Genomic DNA, 17,704 nt, shown 5'->3' on the forward strand with positions numbered 1-17,704 from the left:
TTTCCACCTTGTAAATTAAAGCTAAAGTAATAATTTCTATTCTTACAATTACTCATGACAAAATCTCAATTGTATGCCTTTCTTAAAGAAAAACCCACTCCTATTTAAATATCACTGGGGTAGAAACCTGGCAATTCTAATGATGTGCAGTTTGCCTGATTTTTTTGTTTGTTTGTTTAACATTCATGTGATGCTCTGGCAGGATAATGGTCCAACTGATGAAATTACAATGAGAATGGATTCCGTAGGGCTGAGTGGTGCCAGACTGGCTGTGGAGAGTGAGATCTGGGGATAAATTAAGAAATATATCTGCCCCACCCTCGTACTTGGCCCATCTACCTCGCCACACCCTCCACTGTGGCAAGAGAGTTCCCCACACCACTTGATCTGCAATGCCCCCTGGAAAGACTGCCCAGTGCTGGCCTCTCCCCTTCACTTCCTGGGCACTGCCCTTTTCATTTATGACCCCGTTACAGAGCTAATGAACTCCAGATGTGGTTTTTATGGCCTGGAAACTTTTCTCCTAGAAACACATCTGAGTTGCCCCCGCTGACCCATTTCTCATGTGCTGTGGAATAACAGACGGCAAGGGTGTGCGTTTCTCCCTTGCTCCCTCAGCTCGGGACCTGCAAAATTCAGAGTCCACCAGGTGCCTCTCTCTTCAGATGCAGCGCCCAGAGCCACCCATTTCGCTTAGAAATTTTAAGTCTTTCTACCACCTCATAAATAAACTTTGGTCATACCTTATACATACTTTCTCAAAATTCTATTATACAATAAATTGTATAGTGCTTTGTAGTTTCCAAACATTTTTTACACCTGTGAACTCATTTCACATTTACAGCATCTTTGTGAGATCATGTAAGTCACACTGGCTCCATTTTTAAAAATGCAAACACTGAGTAAATCTATGACTCTCTGGGCCTCAGAGTCACACAGCTAGTAAGTGGAAATTAGATTGTATGTCTTCAAAACCCCAATTTCCTCAGCTAGTTGTTTTTCTTTTCTTTTTTTGCTGTTGTTTGTTTTTTCATTTTAATGGGCATCTTTTAATATAAAAGCCAAGGTTATTGTGGTAGACAGATATTTCCAGCCTAGGAACTTGTAGAAGGTTATAGAACAACAAAGCTGTGTATGAGATATAGAGGGGAAAGAGGCATTAGGAAAATTGGGGCCTGTGGTTTTTATGAGCTCACCAAGTGGATTTTGTGGCCTTGTGACTTTTTGATGCTGTAGCCGTAAACTTTTTTGCTTATATCATGACAAATTTTATGTCTCTCAAAATAATTAAAGTAAATTCTATTAGTATCAACAATTCACAAATTGAACTCAAATCTGGTGCCCTGGTCAGTCATAGTGTTGTTTGAAATGACTCTTGGATGTTTACAGGGCAGTCCATGTACCTTTCCCTCACCTGAGACATATCCTTCTTTAAGGAAGGCAGAGTCTGTTCCCTGTCCAGACGCACCCATGGCTGGCAATGGCCTCAGCAAAGGAGCTCACTTGCCTGTACTGGGCTTACCTCTTCTTTGGGATTGTGATCCCTCTTCAGGGAGCTACCAGGGGAGGGGGCACCTAGCCAGGGTCTGTTAACCTGGTGACTTCCCACCCCACTGCTCCCTGAGGGTAGCCACCTTAAGGCCAAGCGAAAGATAAGAGGTGGGAAGCTTGCCGGGTGCGGTGGCTCACGCCTGTAATCTCAGCACTTTGGGAGGCCAAGGTGGGCAAATCACTTGAGGTCAGGAGTTTGAGACCAGCCTGGCCAACATGGTGAAACCCCATCCCTACTAAAAATACAAAAATTAGCTGGGCGTGGTGGTACACACCTGTAATCCCAGCTACTCAGGAGGCTGAGGCAAGAGAATTGCTTGAACCCAGGAGGTGGAGGTTGCAGTGAGCTGAGATTTCAGCACTGCACTCCAGCCTGGGCGACAGAGCGAAACTCAGTCTCAAAAAAAAAAAAAAAAAAAATGGTGGGAAGCTAAGAAAAAACACAGTGGCTGGAAGAGAGATGTAAATTAAAGGGAGGCCAAACAAATGAGAACCTTCTCTCCATAGTCCTCTGCCTTGGAAGAGAATTAACTGACTTAACTACTGGCCCTGTCATTTGAGGTCTAAAGTGGGAGGAGCTGGAGATCCTTCCTGGAATGTCTCTTTAGTATTATGTATGTCTCAATATTTAGCTTCTAGAAATTTGTGTACTGTCATTAATTCCTTAGTCCCCTCCCTAAGGGCTTTCAGATCTACAGAGGACACTCTAATTTGTATTTAAAACACATTATAATGATAGTCGGAGGTAAAGTGAAAACTGTTGATCATCTTCTATGATCCCAGATAATAAGAATGTTTCAGTAACATACCAGAGACACATAAAACATAAGGAGTATATGTTTAATCTGTTTTGTTGTCATTGTCAAATGCAGCGAATATATCTTGGACCTACTGGAAAGTGGAAGAGAGAAGTTTTTAGTATTTGCACACCATAAGGTGGTCCTGGACGCAATTACGCAAGAGCTTGAGAGAAAGGTGAGATCCCTTTGAAATTCACCATGGGCTACTTTTGCCATGTCCCAAGTTGTTCTAAGCAGGCTTAGGTCAGATCCAAGCAAAGTGAGACCGATGGCTTCCGGAAGCATTGCTGAAGACTTTCTGAAGAAGAGTTCTTCTTGCTTGTAGAACCACAGTGGGGTCAAAATGTTTCCCCAGCCATGTCATTTTAACTCCCTCCATGCTCCAAATAGATATCCCAGGAGTCTTGCTTTAGGAACATCTCCCAGGGGCTGTTCCATTATTCTGCATAAATAATTACAAAGTTGGCAAGAGAGGAGATAGCAAAATTGTCCTTTTGTATGGAGACAAGTATTTATGTGAATGTTTTCCTCTTTTCCTTCCTTTCATTCCTCCTCAGCACTGTCAAAGCACTTTTATTAATTGCACATGGCAGTGTGCAGACATTAGTAGAGAGTTTTATGGCTCTCCTGAAATTGAATGAAAGGGATCTAGAAGGATTTCCAAGGATGTTTATGAAAACTGAACACATTTCACCCCCTTTTCATTTTTGGTTAAATTTAAGGCTGTAAATTGCTCTTTGTCTTCCCTCATCGTTTATATTTATATAACATTTGAATGTACTTTAAGAGTACAGAGAAATATACAGCAAATACCCATGTATCTCCCACCCAGATTTAATAAATGAATTTATTTCAAGGTTTTTTTAGTTTTTTTATTTTGAGGCAGAGTCTTGCTGTGTTGCCCACGCTGGAGTGCAGTGGCAGGATCTCAGCTCACTGTAGCCGCCGCTTCTCAGGTTCAAGTGATTCTCATGCCTCAGCCTCCCGAGTAGCTGGGACTACACCACCTCACCTGGCTAATTTTTGTATTTTTAGTAGAGACGGGGTTTCACCATGTTGCCCAGGCTGGTCTTGAACTCCTGGCCTCAAGTGATCCACCTACCTCGGCCTCCCAGAGCGCTTGGATTACAGGCATGAGCCACCACACCTGGCCTGAAGGTTTATTTTTTTAATAATAAAATACTTATGTCCCCTCAGTATTCTAACTTTATTCCCCTTCCATCTCTCCAGCAATAACGTCACTATTATGAAGGCAATGGGTATCCTTGCCCTCCATGTTGTCATACTATATTCTAGGAGTATGTATCCATAAGCAATTTATCATCTCCTTTTTGCTTATTTTTAAAAATTTAAAATAAATGACAGCACGGTGTAATTATCCTGCAACTTACTTTTTTCTCAGCATTGTTTTAAAGATGTCTTTTTTTTTTTTGAGACAGTCTTGCTCTGTCACCCAGGCTGGAGTGCAGTAGCATGATCTTGGCTCACTGCAAGCTCCACCTCCCGGGTTCAAGCTATTCTCCTGTCTCAGCCTCCCGAAAAGCTGGGACTACAGGTGCCCGCCACCATGCCTGGCTAATTTTTTTGTATTTTTAGTAGAGACAGGGTTTCACCGTGTGTTAGCCAGGATGGTCTCAATCTCCTGACCTCATGGTCCGCCCGCCTCGGCCTCCCAATGGAGATTTCTTTATACTGCATTACACGTATAGTTCATTCACTGTAACTGTGGAATTGTATCTCATTGGATAGCTATACTGCAGTTTATCCATTCTCCTGCTGATGGTTGCTATTGTGTGAATATTATAGTAGGTGTATGTTTGTATCTATGCATTTCTTTATGGCTTGTGTATGTGCTTTGTGTAGGGGAGGCATATTCAGGCATGCTCTTGCATGGTTATTAAATAGGTTCATCTTCATACTAAGTGTTGTCAAATTGCTCTCCAAGGTGGTCATTCACATTTATAATCTCACTAACAACATATAAGGGTCCCTGCTGTTCTGTGTGCCCATTAACACTGGTATTATCCGACTTTTTAATTTTACCAATCCAGAGAAATGAAATATCATCTCATTCTTGCTCTAATTTGCATTTCCCTGACTACCAGTAAAATGTGTATCATTTTATTTATTTATTTATGGCCGTTTTAGCTGTCTGCTGTGAATATTCTGTTTGTATCCTTTGCCTGTTTTTCTGTTGGATTGTTTTTTTCTTACTGATTTAGGAAAATTCTTTATAAATTCTGGATATTAATGTTTTACCAGTTGTCTTTTTATCTTTTAAATTTATTTTGTTCGGGAGGGGGGTCTCACTCCATTGCCCGGGCTGGAGTGCAGTGGCTTCATCTTAGCTCACTATAGCCTCCGCCTCCTGGGTTCAAGAGATTCTCATGCCTCAGCCTCCTGAATAGCTGGGATTACTGGGGCGCACCACCACGCCCAGCTAATTTTTTTGCGTTTTTTTAGTAGAGACGGGGTTTCACCATGTTGGCCAGGTTAGTCTCAAACTCCTGGCCTCAAGTGATCCACCCGCTTCGGCCTCTCAAAATGCTGGGATTACAGACGTGAGCCACCAGGCCCAGCTGGTTTAATTGAATTCTAATAAAAACCCCAACTAGATCTTTTTTTTTTTTTTTTTTTTTTGAGGCAGAGTCTCACTGTATCTCCCACACTGGAGTTCTGTGGCACGAATGCTGCTCACTGAAGCCTCAACCTCCTAGGCTCAAGTGATCCTCCTGCCTGAGCCTCCCCAGTAGCTGGGACCTCAGGAATGTACCACCACGCCTTGCAAATTTTTAAATTTTTCTGTAGAGACAGGGTCTTGCCATGTTGCCCAGGCTTGTCTAGAACTGGGCTCAAGCAATTCTTTTGCCTCAGCCTACCAAAGTGCTGGGATTACAGGCATTAGCCACCGCACCCAGCCTCCAGTTGGATTTTTTAAAGGGAACTTTATACTGTTACTCCCAAGAACATCTCAAAAAAAAAAAAAAAAAGCAGGAGCGATATCTAAACAACTATGAAAAAGAAGAGCAATGTTGGAAGACTTGTCCCTTCAGATATTAAATATTAAAATCTGTTATAAAACACCAATAATTAAAATTCAGCCATGCTGGCCCCAGAGAGATGGCCAGATGGTGGAATAGAATACATGGCCCTTTACCATAAATGGAAAGCAAATACATGATCAAGGAATTGTCACAAATCCGTTTTCAATTTCTTCAACAAAGTTTGGGTAATTGCCTAAATAATTGGGGGTGGGAGGGTAGATGAAACTTTACCTCACTGTTTACTATATTAAATTCCAGGTGAATCAAAGATCCTTAAAACCATAAAGTATTAGAAGAAAATACCAACGAACAATAGCTGATCACTGGGTGGAGAATGACTTTCTAAGCATAAAAACAAAGAAATTACAAAGGAAAAATTGATTTGAATTACCTAAACACATGTATTTTTTCTGTGACACATACACAGTGATTAAATTTTTTTTTTTTTTTTTTTTTGAGGTGGAGTTTTTGCTCTGTCGCTCAGGCTGGAGTGCAATGGTGCAATCTCAGCTGACTGCAACCTTTGCCTCCTGGCTTCAAGCAATTCTCCTGCCTCAGCCTCCCAAGTAGCTGGGACTACAGGTGCCTGCTACCACACCCAGCTAATCTTTGTATTTTTAGTAGAGACAAGCTTTCACTGTGTTGGCCAGGCTGGTCTCAAACTCTTGGCCTCTGGTGATCCACCCACCTTGGCCTCCCAAAGTGCTAAGATTACAGGCGTGAGCCACCATGCCCAGCCCACAGTGGCTATGATTCTCTTGTACATTTGTACATTTTTGGAGGGCAGTTTGACAGTAAATTAAGGCGTGCACTCAATTTTTCAAATTTTACTTCTAGGAATTTATCCTAAGGAAATCATCAGACTAGTCAGATTTATAAATGAGAATATTAGGCATGCTGTTTATAATATTCAATAATTAAAAATCTAAGTTTTTATCAACACATATACTATTAAATTAATTATAGTCCATTCAGCCATAAAATATAATGTTGATCAGTGGTTCCTAACTTTGGAGATCATTGAACCCTATAAGAACCTGAAGAAACTCCAAAATTGAAGGTCTTGGTATCTGGTTAGTATATATTGCTATCGGAAGATGTCCATACTATGGACAAAAAGCTGTTGTATGTATAATAATTTTTAAAAATTATCATGTTGTCCGGGCGCAGTGGCTCACGCCTGTAATCCCAGCACTTTGGGAGACTGAGGCGGGCAGATCACCTAAGGTTAGGAATTCTAGACCAGCCTGGACAACATGGCGGAACCCCATCTCTACTAAAAATACAAAAATTAGCTGAGCATAGTGGTGCATGCCTGTAATCCCAGCTAGTCGGGAGGCTGAGACACGAGAATTGCTTGAACCTGGGAGGCAGTGGCTGCAGTGAGCCGAGATCCTGCCACTGTACTGCAGCCTGGGTGAGAGACAAGACTCTATCTCAAAAATAAGATAAATAAAATAAAATAAATAAAATAGTCATCCATAGAAAAAAGCCTGATTAATATATACCAGTACATTAATGATGATTATCTCTAAGTAGTCATCATTATCTTTTTAGTTTTTCTGTATTTTTGCAATGAGTGTGTATTATATTTATAATAAGAAAAATTACATTTTTAAAAATAAAGGAGCATTTAGAAAACAGAAAAGTAATAGAAGGAAATAAGCTAGGGAAACTATTAGCCACCTCTGTGACATACAAATAATTGTTTTTACATGTAAAGGTATTTCCTAACTCCCAGTAGGAAAAAAAAAAGGGGGCAACCTGTATAAATAGATAGTTCATCAAAGAAATGACACCAGTAGCCAATTAAAAGATAACGAAAACACCCAATTTCACTAGTAATCAAGTTAGTGAAAAATAAAAAAATTTTTTTTTTACCCCATCAAGTCAGTAGAGGTTTTAAAAATGTGCGGTGCTCACTGTTGATGAAAGTGTACCAAGATGGACATGCTAATACATTAGTTATTGGAAAGCAATTTGGCAATAATATCAGGAGCCTTAAATTAAGTTTTTTCTTTTTGCTATCGTACTTTGGTTTGTAGTCCAATCTAAGAAAATCACCAAAAATTGGCATCCTCTTAAAAACTTTCCATTTTAATAGCATTATTGAGGTATAATTGACATGCAGTAAACTGCACATAATGTGTACAATTAATGAGAATCAAGATAGGAAACATATCTGCCACCTGCTGCCCCCGCCCCCAGAGTTTTCTCATGTCCCTTTGTAATCACGCCCTCCTGCCCCTTCCCTCACCCTCCCATCCTCAAGCAACCTCTGGTCTACTGTCTGTCACTAAGGATTAGTTTGCAGATTTTTAGAATTTCATATAAATATGGAATATAATGGAATATAAATGTGGAGAAAAGGACATTCAGGATGTACTTTTTTTTTTTTGAGATTTATCTATGTTGTTGTGTGTCTCGTTCCTTTTTAGTGTTCACTCCTTGGTTTTCCTTTTTTTTTTTTTCTTTTTTGGTTATCTAGACCTGCAGATGTTCACTCCCTTTTAGTGCTAAATAACATCCCATTGTACATCGTCTGTTCACTTGTTGATGGACATTTACCAACATATCCTTTTAGGAAAAATTTGAGACCCCTAAATCTGCAGAAATAGAATGGTTAAATTATGCTGTTGCTGCATAATGACAAAGGGCCATTAAAAATGATATTTTAGAACACTTAATAATACAGTTTTACTTATAATGTGTTTTATTGGGGGAAAACAGGATATAAAACTTTTTATTTAAAAGATATATATACCATACACATCAAAAAAAGACACAGGAAAAAGTAGATTGGTTAGATTACTAAATGTTTTTATTTTCCTTATCATGTTTATCACTAGCAAGAATAAATAAATGCCATTTAAAAGAAAATAACTAAACTAAACATGCAGTTACCATACAACACAACAATTGACTTTTGAGCATTTTTCTTTGGGAAATGAAAACTTAGGTTAACAGAAAAACTTGTACACACATGTTCATAGCAGCTTTATTTGTAGTAGCCCCAAATTGGAATCAACTCAGATGTCCTTCAACAGATGGATGGTGAAACTATGGTATATCCATACCGTGGGCTATTTCTCAACAATAAAAAGAAGAAAATTATTGATACAGGTAACAACTTGGATGAATCTCCAGAGAGTGCTGAATGCAAAGGCCCATTCCAAAAGGTTATATGCTGTGCAATTTATATAACATTTGTATAGCATTCTTTTTTTTTTTTTTTTTTGAGACAGAGTCTCACTCTGTCACCCAGGCAGGAGTGCAGTGGTGCCATCTTGGCTCACTGCAACCTCTGCCTCCCGGATTCAAGTGATTCTCCTGCCTTGGCCTCCTGAGTAGCTGGGATTACAGGCGCACACCACCACATCTGGCTAATTTTTGTATTTTTAGTAGAGGCGGGGTTCCGCCATGTTGGCCAGGCTGGTCTCAAACTCCTGACCTCAGGTGATCTACCTGCCTTGGCCTCCCAGAGTGTTGGGATTACAGGCGTGAGCCACTGTGCCTGGCCTATATTGCATTCTTGAAAAAAAAAAAAAATTGGCCAGGTGCAGTGGCTCACGCCTGTAATCCCAGCACTTTGGGAGGCCGAGGCAGGCAGATCACCTGAAATCAGGAGTTTGAGATCAGCCTGGCCAACATAGTGGAACCCCGCCTCTACTAAAAATACAGAAATTAGCCAGATGTGGTGGTGTGTGCCTGTAATCCCACCTAGTTGGGAGGCTGAGGCAGGAGAATTGCTTGAACCCAGGGGGCGGAGGTTGCCGTGAGCCAAGATCATGCATGCCACTGCACTCCAGCCTGAGTGACAAGAGTGAAACTTCATCTTAAAAAAGAAAAAGAAAAAAAGTGTTTTTAGAAATTCAGGTCAGATTAGTGGCTATCAGGAGCTAAGGACCGTGGAAAGAGGAGGGAGGTAAAAGGATCCTTGCAATGTTGGACTTGTTGAGTATCTTAACATTGGAGGTGAATATATGAAAACCTGCACAGGTGATAAAATTGTGTAGAACACACACATACAAGTAAAACAAGAAATCTGAAGATCAGTGGATTGTATAGAAGTCAGCATCCTGGCTGCGGTATTATACTATAGTTTTTATAGAATGTTACCACTGCAGGAAACTGGGCAAAGGCCTAAGAGGGATCTCCATTATTTCTTACGATGGCACCTGAGTATAAGCAGTCATCTCAATACCAATGTCAATTTGAAAAGAAAAGCTCTGAAGGCAGGGGCCTCTGCTGAGCTGGAACCTGGTTCTGTGCTGGAGCTGTGGCTGGGTGTGGTTTGCTGAGAAGCCCCCGGGGCTGTTGCCCACCTTGCTTCTGCCCCTTGTTCCTGCAGCACGTGCAGCACATCCGCATCGATGGCTCCACCTCATCGGCTGAGCGGGAGGACCTGTGCCAGCAGTTCCAACTGTCGGAGAGGCATGCCGTGGCCGTGCTGTCCATCACCGCTGCCAATATGGGCCTCACCTTCTCCTCGGCTGACCTGGTGGTGTTTGCTGAGCTGTTTTGGAACCCAGGGGTAAGAGACGCAGAAGACTCAGATACTCCCCAGGCATGCTCATGGCTGTGGGCAGGAAGCAGCGAGTGTCAGTCGGGGAAAGTGTGGTTTCCTTTTTATCCATTCATTATACTTCCCACAAGTCAGTTTTCACTTCCTTTAAGCACTTCTATGTTGATTGACTAGTCTCTTTTTTTCTTTTTTTGAGACAGAGTCTCTTATCACCCAGGCTGGAGTGCAGTGGCATGATCTTGGCTCACTGTAACCTCCGCCTCCTGGGTTCAAGCGATTCCCCTGCCTCAGCCTCCTGAGTAGCTGGGATTACAGGCGTGAGCCACCGCGCCAGGCGATTGGCTGTTTTCTAGATTTTCACAGCAACCTGTAGGATTATTGACTCCATTTTATCAACGGGAAGGTTGAAGTCTTCAGAGCTAGAAGGAATCTTGACTTCACGTCTCATAGGAGGAAGTTAGGGCACCGAGAGCTCAAGGGGTGAGGCAGGACTGCACTGCTGTAACTGAAGAAGGCACTTGGTGGCACCAGGTTGCAGCCCAGGCCTCACGTTCCAGCCTGTGCCCCCTTTAGTAGCCATCATTGTGAGCTGCTTTAACAATGGACCTCACACAGAGTGACAGCAGTGAGGGTTTCCTGGACACCACCATTGGCCTCACCTGACCAACTGAGGACAGAGATAAGACATTTGTTTGAACTCTTAAATTTTTCTGGTAATCTCCAGAAAAGTTATATCCCCTTTAATATTTATATCATATTTAATAATATTGTGGTTTTTATTGGCTACACATAAGAGACTACATTAATAATGGGTAGACCTTGAGGGTGAAGCCATTTTATACAAGAAATAATGCTCATGATGTTAGGTGGTTTTTTTTTTTCTTTTCCTTTTTTGAGACAGGGTCTTGCTCTGTCACCCAGGCTGGACTGCAGGGACTTACTGGCTCACTGCAGCCTTGATTTCCCGAGCTCAGGTGATCCTCCCACCTCAGCCTCCTGAGTAGCAGGGGACTACAGGTGCACACCTCCATGCCTAATTTTTGTATTTTTTGTAGAGATGGGGTTTCACCATGTTGCTCAAGCTGTTCTGGAACTCCTGGGCTCAAGCAATCTGCCTGCCTCGGCCTCCCAAAGTGCTGGGATTACAGGCGTGAGCCACCACATCCAGCCCTTAAGTATTTATTATAAGGCTTACCACTATATTAAACCACCACCCTATGCCCAAATCATGGATAGCCTCTCCCTTGTGTGTGATGTTTTTATTTATTTAGAAGATAACTTTTTATTTCACACAGTGAAGAAATGGAAGCATGCAGGCCTCCATCACCAGCTCCTCCCCATGCAGCCTGATGGCAGAGCCTGTGCCTCTTCATTTGCAGCACCTAGCTCAGTGCCCAGCACTGAACAGCCACTTGCAGATCTTCTGCTTCAGATTCCAGTTCCCCAACCAGGGCTGTTTTGGGTTCTCTCTTTTGTTAAAATGGCAGGTCATTTGTAGGTCTGAGATGGTAAAGTGCGGGTTATTTCTAGGTCTGAGACAGTGAAGTGCTTTGAGGAGGGAGGGTTGTGGTGGGGCTGGAAATGGGGTGGAGAGGAACCATACCTGCTATGGTGGATGGAACTGCTTCAGGCCTTTACCTGCCTTTCTCGATTCCTGGACACACAGGTGCTGATCCAGGCTGAGGACCGCGTGCACCGCATTGGACAGACCAGCTCTGTGGGCATTCACTACCTCGTGGCAAAGGGCACAGCTGATGACTACCTTTGGTATGGCTTGGTTGGGTGGCCTGGCAGTTGGAGTCGAGCAAGGGTGGAAACTGATGATGTTTACTTTGCTCCCAAAGTGCTTCTGCTTTTGCTAAGTAAGGTCTTTAAGGATCTATAGAAAATTGACTAGTAATGCCCTCCTGCTTTCATCATGACCATATTTGGCCTCCCTCACTAGCATTCAGTGGTGGCTTGTAGGGTGCATGCGGAATCTTATAGCAACAAGGGGTTGTGGCTCCTTTTGCTGCTGGTCTGAGGCAGGGAGAGGTGCTGATTATGACAAAATATGGATGGAATTTAGTTTGTAAAACACCCTGTTCCCAGCTGTGAAGGCATTTGTTAGGACAGGGTGACAGTCTTTTACCTTTTATGATGTGCATTTATCTGGTGGGCACATCTTACATTGCTGCTGCTGGACCACAGGGAGAAAGTGGCTTACCCTGGACCGTGTAGTGTACTTCGTTAGCAGAGCTGGAGTAAGATTTTCAACCCTGGGGTTTTCTGTCTGTTACCTAAGTGAAAAATCTCAAAAAGCTTCTTCCCCTTATCTCCCCCTTCCTGATACAAAATTTCTTGATTATCTCATTCGTTTCCACTGCTTGTCTCTGTTTCCAGCCTTATGACTAAGGAGTCTTCCCTTTGCAATGTGTGTGGGTCACTCCTACTTCCCTCTTTTTAGTGGATTTGTTAATTGGGCAGCTCATAATACCACCAGATTCAAAATTGTGTTGAAATGAGGCAGCATTTATTTCCTACACATCTTCCATTAGAAAGAATATTGAACCTGATGATATTCTTAGCCCTAAATTGGAGTTTTTACAAACGAGAGGGGGCAAATTTTTCAAGATGGGTGTTTGCACCTTGAGAGATGCAGAGATGTGAAACCGTAAACAAGCCGTTGTCCCATAAGAACAAGGAGGGTGGCCTCATTTTCATTAGTCTGGTGGTTCTATGCAGGTTGTATTCACTGCAGCTCATTTCTCCCCAACAGGCCCCTGATTCAAGAGAAGATTAAAGTTCTGGCGGAAGCCGGGCTTTCTGAGACCAATTTTTCAGAAATGACAGAATCCACTGATTACCTCTACAAGGTAATGCCAGCACGTGGCTCTTCACCCCTGGAGCAGAGGGAGGCATTAAGCTGTCTGCCAAGTCTTTGGGTCCTGAGTAGGAGGATGTGAATCACTCCTAGGGACCTCCCCCAGCCCCAGAGCTGAAAACAATGGCCTGCAGTCATTCTCAGTTGAACCATGCATGCATCGCTTTATGGGGAAATGATGGCATTAGCTCCTACAGCTGCTGACATTCCCGCACAGGCTCTGAATGCTGCCTCTTCCAGCAGGCCATTAGAAACTGACAAAACTCCCCATGGCAAATGTTGAATTGTTTGAAAAAGTACACAGCAACACCACACAGAGGGCTGCCACAGGAATGCATCCCCAGCACAGAATGGGGAGTGTTTAAAATAGGGTACTGGCTTCATAGAATATATTTTCCCTTCTGTCATTTTATTTATTCTCAGTGTCTCCCCACTTGATAGAGGAGTAAACTGAGACATGGCAGTATAGTAGGTTTGCACAAAGTCACAGGGCATGTGAAGCCAGCCGAAGGAAGAAGGCTTCCTGACTTGGCCCAGCATTCCTCCTTTGAGCTCAGCTCCTTGTAAAGGAGTATAAGAGGCATCCCTCCATGACCAGGCAGGCCTTGTCAAAGGTGCTGAGGGGGAAGGCTGTTGCCTCTGAACAGGACAGCCCTGGGCCCATCATGCCTGCCTGGTCTCAGTGCTGCAGCCCAGTGGCTGCCACAGACTGTTCCTCCCCCATTTCAGTGAAACACAGTGGAGGGAGCAAGAGACCCAGAGCCTTCCGAAAGCTTGTTTTCCTTCCCCAGCTTGGATTGTTGGCCAGAAGGTGAAAACTAGGAGTATGCCCTCCTCGAGCACAGCTCATGGTTGAATTGTTTCTGCCAGGAGAGTTTGAACCAGGTCTGAGCCTCATGTAGAAAGGGGCCTTACGGTAGCTTATCAGGAAAGTGAAGCACCTCCTACTTCCTGTGAAATCACCATCAGAATATTGAGTTAGGCCACACGTGGTGGTGCACACCTGTAGTCCCAGCTACTCCAGAGGAAAAGGTGAGGATCACTTGAGCCTAGGAGGTCAAGGCTGTAGTTAGCCATGATGGTCACTGTACTCCAGACTGGGCAACAGAGCAAGAGCCTGCCTCAGAAAAAAAAAAAAAGAGAAAGAAAGAAAAAAGTTTAAATAAATAAGAAGTTGAGTTAAATCTTATTGTTGACACCAAGACTTAAGACTCTGTGGATCTGCTCCTTCACTTACATTTCTTTAGCAAATAAATTCTTTCTTTGCAAGGATTTATTTGCTAAATATTGGGATAAATAAGACTCAGATCATATTTTTAAATGCAGACTGCAAATTATCCTTTCAGACATATATAGTTAATAAGCCAATTTTAAAACAACCTTATTTTTAAGCTTTTTAAAGAACTCTCCAGTTCAGCTGAATGGTAAATGGTAACAGAGCCTAGGTTATTATAAGCCTTTTGAAAAGAAATAGTCTGAGCAAGCATAGTGGCTCAAGCCTCTAATCCCAGGCTGAGGCGGACAGATGACTTGAACCCAGGAGTTTGAGACCAGCCTGGGCAACATGGTGAAAACCCCATCTCTACAAAAAATACAAAAATTAGCCAGGCATGATGGCACATGCCTGTATTCCCAGCTACTCAGGAGACTGAGGCAGGAGGATTCCCTGAACCTGGGAGGCAGAGGTTGCAGTGAGCCAAGATCACACCACTGCATTTCAGCCTAGGCAACAGAGATAGACCTTGTCTCAAAAAAGAAAAAAAAGAAAGCCTATTTTTAAAGGATTCTCACTTGAACTCATTTATTCCTCCTTGCCTTTCTCTTACTCTAAATTGGTTAAGCATTTCTACCTAAAATATAAGTACAAGGTAATATAAATGAGTTTTATCAATATTTTGATCAATAACTATATCAATTTATTTTTTAATTAAGATGGGGCTGAAAATTTTATCAACTACTAGAAAAAGAAAATGTTGCTTCCAATATAGGAGACAAAAGCAGAAGAGGTTATATCTCACTGAGATAGCCTTCCTTCTGAGAGGGGAAACGAAATATTAATCTGATCTTGGAACTCGCTTCCAATTAATTATGCATGCCCCGAGTTAGCATACAGTGTTGCCATCATCATAATCAAATGCACATTAGCAGCTTTTTCTACTTGGAATAGGCTGCCTTGCAGGGTGGCATTTCCTTGACATTGCAGTTATTCAGAAAGAAGCTGATGAGGGCATCCTGGAGGAGGACATGTGGGTTATTTGGGGGTCAGCCTTGATGATCTTTCATATCGTTTCCCTCTCTGCAAGGCTGGGATCCTGAAAGGCTAGGAGATTTCGGGTGCAGGTTAATTGAATAATCTGGAGTTCTTACATGACAGGCTGTCATGATCAATTTTCAAGGAACTCTACTTCACCAATGTGGAGGGATTTGGTTAAGGAATAGTGAGGAACAGTGGCCAGGTAGGTTGAGACCTAATTCTATAAAGGCCTGAAAAGCCAGGGGAGCAACTGTAGATTTGATGAGGTAGGGACAGCGGAGCCCAAAGACATGACCAAAACAATCTTTAAAGGAGAGCCTGGGGGTAAAAATCAGCTGGCAAAGATCTGTAGGCTGTTTGAAATGGGAAGAAGCCTGAGGCAGGAAGCGCAGTTGAGCTGTTGCAAATCCATGCAGTACCAAGTGATGTGGCCCAAGTAAAGATGGTGCCTGAAGGAGAGAGGAGGGAACTAATGGGGGGAACAAACTTGCATGAGCCGAGGACTCTGTTTGCCTGGATGATTTCCACCTGGGAGACTACGAGAATGCAGGTAGACTATAAAAACTAGACTTATGGGAAGAGAAGCTGCTTTGAAAATATAGGAGATGAGAGACCATTTGATTTTTTATATTTATTTATTTATTTAGAGACAGGGTCTCACTCTGTCACCCAGGCTGGAGTACAGTGGCGCTATGCTGGCTCACTGCAACCTCTGCCTCCCAGGCTAAAGTGATCCCCCCATCTCAGCCTCCCGAGTAGCTAGAACTACAGGCGCACGCTGCCAACACCTGGCCAATTTTCTGTATTTTTGATAGAGATGGGGTTTTGCCATGTTGCCCAGGCTGGTCTCTAATTCCTGAGCTTAGATGATGCCCCCCGCCTCGGCCTCCCAAAGTGCTGGGATTACAGGCGTGAGCCCTCACAGCAGCCTTATTTTTATTTATTTATTTTTTTTTTGAGACAGAGTCTCACTCTGTCACCCAGGCTGGCGTGCAGTGGCGTGATGATGGCTCACTGCAACCTCTGCCTTGTGGGTTCAAGCGATTCTTGTGCCTCAGCCTCCCAAATAGCTGGGACTACAGGCACGCACCACCATGTCTGGCTAATTTTTTGTATTTTTAGTAGAGATGGGGTTTCACCACTTTGGCCAGGCTGGTCTCGAACTCCTGACCTCAGGCGATCCATCCGCCTCGGCCTCCTAAAGTGCTGGGATTACAGGTGAGAGCCACTGAGCCCAGCCAAAAGATCATTTGATTTTAAACCAGTTTAGTTTTATGAAATTGTGGGATGTCAGTGGAGATATGGAAAATATACCTCTGGATTGAAAAATGGTCAAAGTTGGAAATTTAGATGTAGGAAAAATCGGCAGAGGGGTGATAGTGATCGTGTGTTGTGGTTGTATCTTGTATCCACTGGGCATGGTTTTAACACTACACCATTGTCATCAATGTATAGATGCAGTTGGTGGGTATTTTGATTATTTGTAATTTAAGGTAATCAGAATAGGTACACATATCTACTTATGAATATGTTAAATGTGTGTATGTTTTTTCAACCACTTTGAAAATTAGGTATAAGCCATGGCTGAACACAGAGATTTGGAAGTCTAGGGGGCTGGGCACATGGTGGCTCACACCTGTAATCCCAACATTTTGGGTAGCTGAGGTGGGCAGATCATTTGAGCTCAGGAGTTCGAGACCAGCCTGGGCAACATTTAGTGAGATCCCATCTCTTAAAAAATTATAAAAATAAAAATAAATTTAAAAATAGAGATTTAGAAGTTGAATTACACCTTAACTGACCCTTAGTAGAGAAAGGCTTTGGAGGAAGTGAGATCTTGGGTGCTATTTCAGTATTGAAATAATGATTTGGAAAGTTCAAAGGGAGAAAACATTTCCAATGTAAATTATAGAGTGAGAGCAGCTTCTTTGTTGCACTCACAACCATTTCTTTTTCCTAACTCTATGAGCACAGAGAGGGTAAGATGTCAGACACTAAAACAGTGAGGCTGCTTTAGTGATGGTTTGCTGAGATGATGCACACTTGCCATCGTGTAGCTCCCTGACACCATAAAATGTGTGGTATCTCATCTTTATATTCTCTCATCAGCCCTAGTGGAGGAGAGTCAGTGTTGGAGCCTGGGCTCTTCCTTTTATCTTCTGTTTTCTTTCTCTGATGAAGGACCCAAAGCAGCAGAAGATCTACGACCTATTCCAGAAGTCCTTTGAGAAAGAAGGAAGTGATATGGAGCTCCTGGAAGCAGCAGAGTCCTTTGACCCAGGAAGTGCTTCAGGAACATCTGGAAGTAGTTCCCAGAACATGGGAGACACCCTGGATGAAAGCTCATTGACAGCCAGTCCACAGAAGAAAAGGAGATTTGAATTTTTTGATAACTGGGACAGCTTTACCTCTCCCCTGTAAAAGGGGCAAAAAGAAAAAAATAAAAAGCATTTTAAAATCATGGAATTGAAATAAAATAATGTATTTTGTTTTAAAACTTTTTGCGCTTCTCTTGCCATTGCAGCAGTGCCTATGCCTGTGTCCAGGCTCAGCAGGAGACCAGGCCGAGCATCAGCTTTCCATTCCTGTGTCATTACGTGTGGGCTTGCTTGGGGTCTTAACCTCCGCTCTTCTGGCTTAGGGATGGACACAGCGAGTTGTAGTAGT

General features: G+C 42.8%; 1 protein-coding gene across 13 annotated transcripts in view; it reads left to right on the forward strand.

Moving 5' to 3' along the window:
* SMARCAL1 (SNF2 related chromatin remodeling annealing helicase 1) overlaps nucleotides 1–17,534 on the forward strand; it is a 76,805-nt gene extending 59,271 nt beyond the window's left edge. For all 13 annotated transcript variants that reach the window (XM_004033180.2, XM_004033181.3, XM_019022003.3 and 10 more), the window contains 5 exons: nucleotides 2,424–2,526; nucleotides 9,747–9,929; nucleotides 11,587–11,687; nucleotides 12,679–12,775; nucleotides 17,219–17,534. In XM_004033180.2, coding sequence (XP_004033228.2) covers nucleotides 2,424–2,526; nucleotides 9,747–9,929; nucleotides 11,587–11,687; nucleotides 12,679–12,775; nucleotides 17,219–17,458 — 724 coding nt within the window. In that variant the 3' untranslated portion in view covers nucleotides 17,459–17,534. The remainder of the gene's footprint in view (nucleotides 1–2,423; nucleotides 2,527–9,746; nucleotides 9,930–11,586; nucleotides 11,688–12,678; nucleotides 12,776–17,218) is intronic.
* Nucleotides 17,535–17,704: the final 170 nt, after the last annotated feature.

Source organism: Gorilla gorilla, chromosome 11 (genome assembly GCF_029281585.2).
Source record: "Gorilla gorilla gorilla isolate KB3781 chromosome 11, NHGRI_mGorGor1-v2.1_pri, whole genome shotgun sequence".
Taxonomy (NCBI): domain Eukaryota; kingdom Metazoa; phylum Chordata; class Mammalia; order Primates; family Hominidae; genus Gorilla; species Gorilla gorilla.